At 45.6% G+C, this 14,387-nt stretch overlaps 1 protein-coding gene across 3 annotated transcripts in view; it reads right to left on the bottom strand.

The window, feature by feature from the left end:
• The window catches only part of NELL1 (neural EGFL like 1), an 852,764-nt gene extending 852,519 nt beyond the window's left edge, over positions 1–245 (bottom strand). For all 3 annotated transcript variants that reach the window (XM_029208123.1, XM_029208124.1, XM_029208125.1), the window contains exon 1: positions 17–245. In XM_029208123.1, coding sequence (XP_029063956.1) covers positions 17–71 — 55 coding nt within the window. In that variant the 5' untranslated portion in view covers positions 72–245. The remainder of the gene's footprint in view (positions 1–16) is intronic.
• Positions 246–14,387: the final 14,142 nt, after the last annotated feature.

Here is a 14,387-nt window from a genome sequence, read left to right as displayed (position 1 = left end):
CCACAGCCGTGCTTACCTGTCCTGGCGGTGCACACACAAAACCACACAATTAAGATCACATCCTTCGGCATCGCTCCCAAGGGTCCCCGCCGAACCGGGCGCGCGGAAGCCAGGAGGAAACAAATGCGCCTCGATTCCGAGGCGCGCCGGGCTCGCAGCCGCCAAACTTGCTAGCGGGCGGCGGGGGAGGTGGCTCGGCGGCGCCGGGTGCTGCGCTCGGAGATCGCGCCCAGGAAGGCGGCCCCGGCCGCCCCGCCCCCAGCCCGTCCCCCAGAGCGGGCGGCGGCACCCTGCTCGGGCCCCGGCCCCCGCTGCGGCTGCGCTCTCCTCGGAGCTGGAGCGGGAGCGCGGGACTCGGCCACTCCGGCAGGTTGCGCTCGGCGCTGGGAGCGGCTTCCCCTCCGCTGCGAAGACCCGGGCGGACGGCGCAGCAGCCGCTACCACTCGGAGCACCGGAGCTGGAGTCCCAGGACCCGCGGGCAAAAGGGAGGAGCTGGAGGCGGAAGCACCCCTTCGGCTTCACGCCCTCCAGCCCAGACGAGCCGGCCTCGCCACCACCGCTGCCTCTGCCTCCGTGCCGCGCTGGAGACTGCAGAAGTTGCCCTAGTTCATCTTGGTCGAGACTAAGAGCCGCGGAGCCCCCGCGGGTGGGTTTTTTTCCAGGGGGAATCCCGACCCAGGTGGCGCCAAAGAGCGCGCCCAGCCCCTCCCCGGAAAACAATTACTCGGGATTTGCTTAGGCAACTGGTTGGCAAGGGGCGAGTAGGGCCCTGAGGGGAATGACGGCCGAGTCGCGGCTCGCCACCTGCATCTTCTGTCCCCTCTCCCCGGTGGGTCCCTCTGACTGGGTACACGCTTTGGAGGTTCAGGGAGAGGACGCTGAGGCCGAGCGAGCCACGGTGGGGTTTGGGGGGTCTACTTGCAAGCCTTCCGGTTCCGCAGGTCAGATGCTGCCACTTAGGGGAAATTCCTAACCTTTTTTTTTTTTTCTTGAATGACTTTCTCGATGGTTTTGTCAAAAGCCATCATAGTCACTTTTAGGCCTGTCCCGCAGTCCCTCTGGGACCCTCCCGAGGACCATTCCCCGGAGAGAAAAGCTGGGCTTTGTTTTAGGAGTGTGGGAAAGAAGTCAAGTCCTCCTCCTTCTATGTGACCCCCTTCTGGAACCGAGCCTTCCCTAGAAATAGCTCCCAGGTTTGTCACACTTCCATCCAGGAATGTTATTTATAACTAGGATGCAGAGTCGTGAAATCAGACATGACAGAACCTTTGATTTGTACCAAATGAGCCCCACGTGATTTAAAACTCCTCAGCTTGCTCGCACTGGTCCCCTCTCCGAGTCCACCCCACACCTCTGATACTGGCAACAGGGATCCCAGAGAAGGAAAGGGAAACTTCTCTATACACAACCCTCCCTCATTTCCCAGGAGACAATTCCAACGTTCCAGAATCCTCTTCACTAATAAGGATCTGCCCTTCTCACCTCTCGTGCCCCCTCTCACTCCCTGTACTCCTAACCCCTACATCGCTATGATCCCAGGATCCACCACTGAAGGTCACCAAACTTGCAACACAGTTTATTAAGAGAAGGTGGTTTTTTTTTTTGATTTTTGTTTTTCCGGTACGCGGGCTTCTCACCGCTGTGGCCTCTCCCGCTGCGATGCACAGGCTCTGGACGCGCAGGCTCAGCGGCCATGGCTCACGGGACCAGCCGCTCCGCGACATGCGGGATCCTCCCGGACCCGGGCACGAACCCGTGTCCCCCGTATCGGCAGGCGGACTCCCAACCACTGCGCCACCAGGGAAGCCCTTAAGAGAAGGTTTTATCTGCATACTCTTCTGGTCTCTGCCCTTTTTTCTGGATATTTCTGTATGCAAGCCACTGTCCCACTAGGCCCTTTGCATTGTGGTCCCTTAGCAGATGAAAAAGGAAATGAGCAAGAGATAAATTCCAGCTCCTACCAGCTGAAGTAGAAGAAGGGAAGCCAACAAAGAAGTGTACTGCCACTCCAAAGTTGAGTTGAAGGATTGAGGTAAACTGACGTCAAGGCTGAACTGATTCTCCATCTCTTCTGGGATCAACTCCAGCCCAGAGGGGATCTGTCTGCCTTGACTCTCTCTGTGTGTTTTCATTACAGAGTCAGGACTTTTTCCTTCTACCTGGAGCATGTTACATTTAAAGCTAACATTAAAATCACACATCTTTCAGAAAATTGGATTCCCCAAGTTTAGTTGAGCCTAATGAACGAGAACTCCCCTACACCATGTTGTGTTGTGAGACCCATGCCCCCTGTCTCTCCACGGATTTTAAATACACCTCAGCAGGAGCAGCCCTTCATGGCTTTGAACTGTTGTTTTAAAGGCCCTTTTATTGATCTCAGAAATCCTAGAAGTCACAGTGACCCCAACAAAGGGAAAAGGTAGTCTGAGTCAGACCTTTAGAGCTTTCTCTCTGTTAAAGCTTCTGTGTAATTAGTTGGTCCTGTGGGATGGAGCTTTTAGCATGTTCCATTAAAAAATAAAGCAAGGCATATGTTCTGTCAAAGCTTTGCAGCATCACATCCATTAGCAGTAACAAGTGTTAATCTTAACAAGGTCATAAATCTTCCTAGATAACTAAGTACTTCAATCTCCTCTTATAAATGCATTTGAGTAGGGATTTGGAGTGTGTAGCCTAAGGTAATCTTTACAGAATTCGTCTATCAAATTTCTGTGGTGTCAATTAAGGGACCACGTGGCTGTGATGTTGGGATATTGCAATGGGATCCATGCTCAGTGAAAGCAGTGATGAGGCTTGGTTTACCCAATACCATATCCCAAGTCCACCCTGCCCTTCTGAATGGCCTCCCTCCATGGTCTCTCCAGGAACCAGAGGCTTCCTTTGATCATCCCTCTGCCTCTTCTTCCTGACCCCTAAATATTGGGGAGGCTCAGGGCTCAGTCCCCAGTCCTCTTCTCTTCCAGCCACACTTACTCCTGTGTGTTGCCATCCAGCCTCCTGGCTTTAACTACTATCTACACATGGATAATTCTCACATGCGTGTCTCCAGTCCCCACCTCTCCTTTGAACCCCAGGCTTACATACCCAACTACGTATCAGGTGCCATAATTGTAATATGGCCACATCATCAAAATTAAAAATATTTGTGCTTCAGAGGACATCATGACGGGTGAAAAGACAACCCACAGAAATGGGAAACAAATTTTCAAGTCCTATATCTGACTGAAACTTGTATTTATTAAAAATTATTATAACTCAATAGTAAAAGACAAGTAACCCAGTTTTGAAATGGGCAAAGGATCTGAATAGACGTTTCTCCAAAGAAGATATACAATCAGCCAGAAAACACATGAGAAGATGCTCAGCATCATTAGCCAGCTGGGAAACGCAGATCGAAACCACAATGAGGTGTCACTTCACACCCACTCGGATGGCTAAAATCACAAAGCCAGATCATAAATGTTGACAAGGAAGTGGAGAAATTAGAACCTTCGTATACTGCTGGTCGGAGAGAACGTAAAATTGTTCTTTGAACAGTTAAACGTAAAGTTACCATGTGACCCAGCAATTCTACCCCTGGGTACATACACAAGAACTGACAACATATGGCCACACACTAAGCTGTACACAAATGTTCATAACAGCATTATTCATAATAGCCAAAAAGTAGAAGCAGCCCAGATGCCCATCAGCTGATGAGTTGGATAAGTAAAGTGCAGTATATTTATATAATGGAATATTATTCAGCAATAAAGAGGAATGAAGTACTGATACATGCTACAATAGGGATGAATCTTGAAAATATTATGCTAAGTGAAAGAAGCCAGTCACAAAGAACCACACGTCATATTATTCCATTGATACAAAATGTCCAGAATAGGCAAATCCATAGAGACAGGAAGTAGATTCTCGGTTGCCTAAGGCAGGGGGAAGGGGAAGGAAGGCTTGGCAGGTGCCAGCTAAGGAACGCAGGGTTTATTTGGGGGGAAATGAAAATGTCCTGAAATTGATTGTGGTGATGGACGCAAAACTCTCACAGATATTCACAACATTCTAAAAGCCATTGACCTGTACACTTTAAATGGGTGAGTTGTATAATATGTGAATTGTATATCAATAAACCTGTGTTTAAAAAACTTTGTTAATGATCATGAAAAAAACTGTAATATGGCCAAATGAGGACCTTTGATTCCCCCCCTCCAAACTCCCTTCCTGCTGCCTTCTAAGGAGATGGCACCAGCCTTCCTCAGGTATTCCAACCAAATGACGTGGGGTCATCCTTGACTTGCTTTCCCTTAGACCTAAAGAAAAATCTCAAATCAACTACTTCTCACCACCCTTCACTACTCCCACCTTCCTCCAATCCATGACTACCCCTTCCCTCGGCTACTGCCCTAGACGCTCAATCATTCTCTCAGCCTCCCCTCTTGCCCCTGACAATTCAGCCATCCTCCAGCAGGCATAGTCTGCTTTTTAAAACATGTATCAGATCACGTTCCCTTGCTCAAAACTCCCCTGCATTTTTCCATCATATCTTGAAGAAATCCAAACATGTTACAAGGTCTCTGCCCACCTTCCCAGCTCTCTCTCCCTCTCCCCTTCATTCACTCCAGCATCTTGCTATTCCTCAAACATTCCAAGTTCACACCCTCCTCATGGTCTTTGTATGTGCTGCTTCCTCTGCCTGGAACATACTTTCCATAAATCTTTGTGTGGTTCACTTTTTACCTGACTTACATCTCTGCTCAGATGTCAACTCCTCGGGGAGACCTGCCTAAAGAAGCTTCTCACTTCACGCCCATGGCTCTCTGTCTCCTAGCCCTGCTTCATTTTTTTATAGTGCTTATTACTATCTGAAATATCAATTGATTTGTTGACATTTATTCTGTCTCCCCCCAGAGAATGCCACAAGAGTAGGATTTTCGTCTTCCTTGTCCACCGCCATATCTCTGTACCTAGAACAGTGCCTGGCACATTTTAGGAGCTCAATAAACCTTTGCTGAATGAATCAACGGATGTTCTCCCAGGAAGCAGCACAGAGAACTGACATTTCTCATTGACCATCACCAAGGCAACAGTAAGACTTCCATGTCCCACTGACCCTCAGAGCTGCTCCACTGCTGACTCTATGTAGGGCAGCGGATTCCACAGAGGAAGAATGAGGAAGACTCCTTCTTAGTATCCAAGGCTGAGAAACTCTCCATCTCATATACTGCCCTCCAGTCCCCCTCCATAAGTCACTCTCCTTTGTCCAAACAGCCTTCCAACTACCTTCATATTTATGGGTGCACAACACATTTCCTTGTAAAACTGGAGAGAGTAGAGGATAGTGCTGTTATGGATAGGATTGTGTCCCCTCAAAAAGATATGTTGAAGTCCTAATTCCCAGTGCCTATGAATGTGACCTTATTTGGAAACTGAGTCTTTACAGACATCATCAGGTGAAGATGAGGTCATTAGTGGGCCCTAATTCAATGTGACTGGTGTCCTTACAGGAAGAGGAAAATGCCATGTGAAGACAGAGACGTAACAGACGTCAGCATGTGACAGGCAGACACTGAAGGGCTGCGAGCCAGAGAGTGCCTGGGGCCACCAGAAGCTGGAAGAGGCAGGGAAGGATCCTCCCCCTAGAGGCTTTGGAGAGAGCATGGACCTGCTAACACCTTGATTTCAGGCTTCTAACCTCCAGAACTGAGAGAGACCAAATGTCTGTTGTTTTTAAGCCTTCCGATTTACAGTGCTTTGTAGCAGCCTTAGGAAACTAACACAAGTGCCAATTTGCTGACAGAGCCCAGGGAAGTGCAAAACCTCCCAAGTTTCCTTCACAAACCCAGCAAGCCCCAAACTCTCTAGAATTATGCACGCCTGGACCTGGGTGGGTACTTTCATTTCCTGAAATGCACGTGCAATCGTAAAGAGGGGTAGAGTGAATATATTCACGCCCATACCTCTGTTTCAATATGAATATAAGAATTCTACACACAAAAAATGTATTCCCTACTCCAATTACTACAATCAATTTCAATGACATCCAGATTAGAGGGACCCATGTTTTGTGAAGATAACTATTGTCCTTCTGTCTTGCAGCTTCAAACGCATTTTAGAACAAAGCTAGGTGTAAGTCCGCAGGAAGACATAGAAAAATCTGTACATAGACATATAGATAAAGGCATCTCATAATTCTTTCAGTTGAAACTCTCCTAATCCATAAAATCAATAATCTGAGTTTTGAGTTTCTGAGGATAAGGACCAAGGTGTACACAATATCCAGGTTTTCAGTGTTATATAAGTACATGTCCATTCCTATAACCAGGGGAGAGCAGAAACCCTATCCTCTAACAGGCCTTAGAGGCAGACCTTGCCCCAACACTAACCAGCATGATAATGGCTCCATTTATTAAGTGTAACTAGGTGTGGGTTACTGAGCCAAGTGCTTTCTATGGATTCATTCCTCAAAGCAGCCCAATTACGTAGGTGGGATTATTATACCCATTTGACAGATATGGAAACTGAGCCATTTGTCAAACATATGCCCGAGCAAAGCTTCAAACCCAGACAGTAGGACTGCAGAATCTGTGTACTTAACAGTTGAGCTATACCGCTTCTCCTGGGCTAAAGCCTGTGATTCAGTCTCCTTGTTGAGGTCTTGTGGGAGACTAATAATACATAGCAGCCCTATTTCCTGCATGAGTTCTGACCAACTGAGAAATAAAAGAGTTAACAGGAGGCCAAACATGGCCTTTATGAATATAGAGACAGTGTTGCGAGAGCACAGCCTCGTGTGAAAGCCAGAATGGACTGGCCATCTGCCCTCCCTCCAGGCTGGACCTTGGCACAGCCATCTGCTCTCACTGATCAGGGTGGAGAGAGAAAGTGAAAGAGAGCTCATTGAGAAATGAGGACCAGTGGCCATCCGCCTCCTCTATGAAAGTGGAGAGAGTAGGGAGTGTAGTAAAGGGCCAGGAGGGTCTAAGGAAAATCCCTCACATGGAAACCAAAATACTGGGGAAGAAATGATCCTCTTGATCAACTCTCAAACTTTCCTCCATAAAGCCTCCTTCTATTGTCCCGTGGCCCTGGGCTGCCCACAAAGTGCTCACCCAGCCTTCTTTTCCAGGGCTGAAAATGATCCTTTATTCCTGGTAGAAGGCCCATGTGCTCAACAGTGTTACCATCACTCTGCAGGAAAATTAGGAGGAAGGCATCCTTTTGTACTTACACTGAATTAGGGAAGATGGAGCATGCCTCACTAAAGTACCACATCAATGAGCCGGCCTGTTGCCACAAAGCAATGAGTATCTACTGGAGGAAATTCAGGCCGTGGGATACTATAGTGGGAGAGGTATTTTTGAACAGGGATAGCCTGCTCTAGGTACTTTAGGCAACAACCTATCACATCAGTTCTTGAGACTGGCTCTGCCCATCTACAATACATAAAACAGAAATGGTCATTTCCAACGCTTTTAAGACTGCTTTCCAGAGTCACAGGCCATGAAAATTCTCCTCGCCAACAAAGTAACATTAAACTCTCCCACATCTCCCAGCGGTTCCTTGGGTCTCCTTCCAGTCAGCCCAGTTCATTTTATTACCTATATCAGTAAGGATTCTATCTGCCTTCATATAACAGGAAAAACTCCCAAGTAATAACTTACATAAGAGATGTTTAAGACTCTCTCAGGCAAAAAAAAATATCCTAGAGTTGAATGAATTTAGTTGAGTTGAGTTGAATTTAGTGGCTCTATGAAGTCCACAGGGAGCCAGGCTCTTCCCAGATCTCTGCTCCATCATTCCTAGAATGTAGTTCTTGTCCTCATGGCTCAGTATGGCTACTGGTACTCCAGCCATTAGATACACATTCCAGACAGCAAATATGGAAGAGAATGAGAAGGAGAAGGGTATGCCTAGGAGCCCCATGTATCATTTCCACTCAAACTTTGGCAGAACCTAGTCACATGGTCACTCCCTATGTATCTGTTAGCTACTGCAGCATAACAAACACCACTAAATTTCAGTGGCATCCAGCACTAAGCATTTACTCCCACGCATCTGCAGGTTGGCAAGGATTCAGCTCATTCAGTCTCATTCAGGCATGTGTGCTTCAGGCTACAGTGGCTGGGCTGATCCCACTTCTCACAGCAGGTCTGTGTGTCAGCTGAATGACTCTGTCCCACATGTCTTTCATCTTCCTTGGACCACTGGGCTAGCCAGGACATGTTCTTCTCATAGCACAAAGAGGATGTGAAAACAGGCCAGGTCTCCTAAGGTCTAGACTCAAAACTGGCACACTGGCACTTCTGCTTACATGCTAGTAAAGTCAAGGGACAAGTACAATCCGTCCACGATGAGGACATAACCCGGGTGTGATTCGGATCGGGGTGAAGACAAGTAGAGCCGGTAGTCCATCTACCATACCTGGCTGCAAGGGAACTAGGGAACGTCATGTTTTGAATGGGTGACAACAAGCCTAGCTAAAGTCAGAAATGTTCCTGAGGAAGGCAAGAACAGAAGTTCAGAGAAATTCAGTCTCTATGACACTCCCTCACCTTGTTCCAGTTTTGCAAAATACCAATACTGGTCTAGTGCGAGTTCACCATCATTCTTACCCTCACCCCAAGACACAGGGTGTATAAGAAACACTCACCTGAAACCAGGAAAAGAGAGGGACCGCACACCAAGATTGTCACAAGCCTACGCTTAGCAGTGCTCTCCACTTTCAAGCAAGTGGGGCAGAGTGATTTTTTATTATTATTATTATGGTCTCTTCTCAAAACCCACAGCCAAGAAAGCTCAAATTCATACAACCTTGGAAGGTAGCACCCAAAGCTCTCTCGGTGCATCTCTCCCCAACACCAGCATGGGATGCAGATGGCATGCAGTCTGGTTGCAAATGGTACAAATGAGTATCCCTCGTAAATAACCACAGAATGCCTTAGCCTCCCCTTCCTGAGTGAGAGGAGAAAGCAGGAGGAACGGAGTAATGGGATAAGAACATCCAGGCTGCCCTGAGAATCCTGAGTCCCACCTCAAAGCTCCACCTGTCCCAGCACGTCCCCTGGACTCTGAGAATTTGCCGAGACCAGAAACTAACATGGCAGCACCTGGCAGGGCAAGTCTCCAGGACCATGCTCCAGCCTCTGTCCCTATTGGCTGGTGTCATCTCCATGCTGATTGCTCACATTTTTAAGTATAACCCCTGATGGCCCTAGTCACATGAGTCAGAAAGGAGATTACCTATAAACAGACCCCTATGTTTCTAGGTTTACGACCTGGTGCCTTGGTGTTTCTTCTAACATTTTGAAAAGGCTGGTTTCTTGCACAATCAAACCAGTGTTCTTGCCCCAGGTCTCTCCCCACTTCCACCGATCCTTGACACTGTGACCAGGTCAATATTCCGAATGCACAGATCTGACTATAACAGTAAATATCCAACATTTATCTGTGGTGTTAAATTTGCACATACAGATTTTAACTTAATGCTCATAGCAATTATGTGAGATGGGTATAAGTTTTCCAACTGTACCAGTAAGAAAACTGAGACTGTGCTAATAAGATACAGAGCCGGCACTTGAACTCGGGACAGTGCTTTGTCTCTGGCATCATGGATGCCTCTGCCAGGAGATACCTCTCCATGATTCAATAACCGTCCCCGGTAGCCTCTGAACTCTTCTTGTTGCCACTGAAGGCACCTGACTGTCAAGTCCTAAACTCTGTTTTCAGCCTTAGTTCTCACTTCCACAAGCATATGTGATGCTTTCCAATTTCGCCCACCACTCTTCCTTGAAAGAGTCCTATCCTCATACCATCACTCACTTGCTTTCATCCACCTGGGAAGCTCATCCTAATACCTTCCTCATGGTCAAAACCCTCCCCATGTCCCTATCTCCTGAAGTCCTGCCTAATCCTCTCAGCCAGAAGGAATTTCTTCCTCTGCATCCCCTCAGTATGTTCTTGTCCTAAATCCTGTGGCCACACTTGGTACTTGCCACCGTGTGTTATGGCAACGTGTGTACCTGTCTTAAAGCCCCACTCACTCTGAGTAACCTGGAGGGAGAGACCAAGTCTTACTCGTGTTTTTCCTACATGTTATAACACTGAGCTCTGTTCCTTGTACAGAGCCAGTACTCAGTATTTGCTCATTTGACTAAAAAATGCATTTATTACCTACTGTGTCACAAATTATTAGGTACTGGAACTATGTTAACATCTTAACGTAATTAAGACATTGAGTAGAGTGTAAAAATAAATACATGAGCGAATGGATCAATAATGATGAAAATGTGATTCTGTTTCAATGCCGATCCACACTCTATTCCAGATGTTATTTTCTCCTCATCCTACAAGCAACAGGAGAAGTTTTCTGCAAAAGGGAATGGGGCTGGGTTCAATGACTTACAATATGAAAATTCTCATAAAATTACAGATTACACTAAAAGGCAAGAAAGGAGCGGCCCAAACCACACACAGTCTCAGTTTATGCAGTAGAATGTGTAACTCAGAGAAGTAAATCCACTTTTGTCAACTTGAGAAAGGCACTGGAGGAGCTTTCTCCTGTAAAAAGCTCCTGTGGTGAACCTTTCAGACAGCGACTACCCACCCTCCTTGCATTGCCTTGTAAATCCAGTTCCCACAAAACAGACTGTCATAGAAGAATCTGTGTATCAGAGATGCTGGAATAAATGACCTTGGACTTCTATGCAGCTGTGAGATTCTGAATGTCTGGCTCCAGGAGAGACATCTGAGGAGATGGAGGAAGGAGGCATGAACAAAAGCAGAGAACAAAGGGGAAGGACTGAGCTCCTTAGGAAAATAGCCACAAAGTCCAGGGGGAGGAATAGTTGCCAAACAAATGAAAACGAGATGAAAGGTTGGACGCAGGAAGCCAGGGGAGGTATCAGAGCAAACACCGTTAGCTCCTTCCAGAAAGATCCTTGTACCCTCTTTAACAGCCTAGAGTAGATCAACCTGCTACAGATGTGTGGGCGCTAAGCTTCCCACATTTCATTATCCCCATTTAGGGAAAGACCGTTTAAAGGGGTACATACACATACGTACGCTACTATATATAAACTAGATAACCAACAAGGACCCACTGTATAGCACAGGGAACTGAACTCAATATTTTCTCATAACCTGTAACGGAAAAGAATCTGAAGAAGAATATATATACACATACACATTCGTATAACTGAATCACTTTGCTGTACACCTGAAACTAACACATCATTGTAAATCAACTATACTTCAATAAAAAAAATAAATACTATAGGGCTACAAAAACACAACAGCGCATTTCCAAGTGAAATTCCATGGTGTCTGGGCTCTGCTTTGAAATGCACCAAAGAAATAAAGTTTCAGTTCAGAGTGGGGAGAGGGATACATGAAATAAACTTGGACATGAGTTGATAATTGTTGAAACTGAGTGATGTGGACATGGGAGTTCATTTTTCCACACTCTCCACTTTTATATATGCTCGAGAATTTTCCAGAAAAAGTTAAAACACAACTGAGCAAATACATCACAGGAAGGAAATCAAGGATGACAAGCCAGCACTAAATTCTGATGCCATGGAGCGTTCTTTCAAGATGAGGTCTTCACTGAGTTTGGTGTTTGCGGCTCCGTCTGCCTGCTGAAGCACAGTATTATGGACAAGCCTGAGGGGGTGCGTGGAAGTCTCCTTACCACAGGATGGACACCTATGCCCATGGCCTGGGGTTTGCAGCATCAGCTTCTGAGGGCATCTCTTTTCCCACCAAGAGCGGTGCAGCTCATGCCCATAGCCTGCCCTACATGGCAGCTGAAGTTGGAGGTGGAATGCGAGTGTCTGTGTTTATTGGAGGAGGACAGGGTCGAGCTTCCGGGTTAACATGATCAGACAGGAGCGCCCAGCTGCCAGTCTCTACACATGATACCAGAGCTCAGGGCCCCTCTCTGGGCAGGGAATGTGCAGGCTCCACACACTTAAAAGGAGAGGAATGACATTTATTTGCTTGTGTGTCGGTTTAATATGGGTAGTCTTTCTGCTAAGCTCTGCGTTCCATGAGCTCTGGGACTGTTTTATTTTTTATTCAGTGTTGCCTGGGGTCTGACTCAGTGGAGGAGCAACGTAAATGTTTGCGGAACTGAAACAAAGTTGAATTGAAGACTGACAAAATGGTCATTAAAACACACCCAAGGATTTAACTTGCCCAATCCTTCTGTTCAGATTCACTCAGATCCTCTCTCCCTCCCTCTCTCTCCTTCCCCAGGAGGGATGATTAGTGTATTCCGATGGCTAAGAATATAACAATTTAATTGATATTTGTTTCTGCAGCAGTGCAATATCTCACTTTCCCAAGAAGGCAGTTTTCCATTTCTGTTCCAGGTTTCTCCCAACAAAACAGATCAATCCTGGGAATACCTGAAGGCCACTTGTTAAGAAAGAAAGAATGTGGGTAACGGGTTTGAAATAGACACAATTCTGTAATCACCAGGTTAAACACTGACGTTTATTTAGGGCTTTGTGAACTCATACCTTATTGGGATAAATTCTAATTTATATCAGTGTATAATAGGCAAATATATAATACCATAAATTGCATTTGTACACATAAATACAAAATTTGAGGTAGGGCCTCAAGAATAATGACTTCTTAAATGAATAACGCACAGTATATAATATGTACTCTATAAGATATATATATGATGCATCATTTATAATGTAATACATTTTCTTCAAGTACAGTTAATGAAAAAATATAAGGACCTGATTACGGAACATATCTTTATTCATAGGCGACAGGACCATGTAAGATGCCTGCATTTAGGACATTAGCCAAGTACACAATTTAAGAATAAACCTATTCCATGATAGGTCTATATAAAGTGCAAAAAAAGACCAAAAAAATGAGAGACTAAACAGCTCCTAGTCAGTTACTAGGTATCACCCTAACAATAAAATACACCTATAAGGCAAATGGTTACCTGAAGATGTATTTAATCCATAGCAGGCAAATCAAACCACTGCTTGCTCTTCAGAGGTGATGAATGCCCAATCTGAGAACCCTTCCTCTTTCGCTGCAGGCTGCTCAGAGGTGACCCGAGCAGAGACCACAATTCAAAATGACTTGGCCTTTCTGTACAGCTGAAGCAAAATTCAGGAAAGATAGGAAGCTTCACTTTTGCAAATCCTAGGGCCACTTTGCAGAGAAATTAGTATCAAGATTAAATCACCCAAACCTTTGCTCCCAGCCTGGAGGTTTTCTGCGTGATACCTGGTATGAAACATAGGTAACACTCATTCCACTCGTTGGCCTTGGTCTTTATTTCTCTGCAAGATAACCTACCACCCAGCCTGCCCTCGCTCGAGTCATCTGCCTCAGAGAAGCATGTCACAGACCCAAATCCAGGTGCAGCAGCAGTATGATCTTGCCATCGCACTTACTTTAAGTAATAGTTATTGTGCAAGTCTCTGAGAAGAGAATGATGACCGATACCGATAGCCAAGGGAACAAAGAGGAAAGAAAAATATCTTAATTTTAGGCATGGGAAAACCATGCTGACAGGTTAAGGTTATCAGGAAGCACTGAGGCACATGTAGATAACAAAATTAGAACTTAATTAAAGGAAAACTCCACTCCAGTGCAACATTAGCAAAGACAACCCAAGTCTTATCCATTTCCGGGTCATTGTGTTCAGTGTCCTTTTAAAGTGCCACTCACCGAAAAACAAGTTGATTCCATTTCTGACATACTAAAAACACATTGGAAATTTCAAAGACGTTGAGGTCATCGAGATTTTGCATTGACCACAGATTTCATGAAATAAATAAATATAAAGGAAAAAGAGAAAAAAGACCAGACTGGACACATTTGTACATGGCAAACACACAGCCTTAAAGAGATTAAAAGTTACTAATATGCAAGACAAATATTTGCATAAGAAGCCACAACACCAATTGTAAGACATAAACATTTTTTTCTCCTTTAAGGATACTACAGCGTTACTGTTTTTAACATATGGCTTTTTTTTTTCTCTGGATGGGTTTCTGGCATTTGTTGGTATTAGGAAATAATCTCACAAGTGGAAAATACCCCACCCTTCTGCACAGTGAACCAATGAAAGTCTTTCCTCAGCAACTCGGTTTTTGCCTCAGTTTGAAGGGGAACTCTCAAGTGGCACCTTATGACAATGCTGCTCATTTTATTTTTATTCGTTCATTTTTTTCCCTTCCACTTGACTGTGCATTTTAATAGCATGGAAACATCCATCTGGTCATACGCATCTCAGCTCTTAGCGTCCCAGCCAAGTCTAGGGGAGGTGCAGCATGAGTAGATTGGTGATGACTAGAAACAGCTCAGATACTGAACACATCTCTGGCAAGGAAAGCCTCAAAAGTTAAACACGACT

This window comes from Monodon monoceros, unplaced genomic scaffold, assembly GCF_005190385.1.
Source record: "Monodon monoceros isolate NGI ecotype Baffin Bay Population unplaced genomic scaffold, NGI_Narwhal_1 Super_Scaffold_7, whole genome shotgun sequence".
In the NCBI taxonomy this organism is placed as follows: Eukaryota; Metazoa; Chordata; class Mammalia; order Artiodactyla; family Monodontidae; genus Monodon; species Monodon monoceros.
This window is presented reverse-complemented; position numbering and strand designations above follow the sequence as displayed.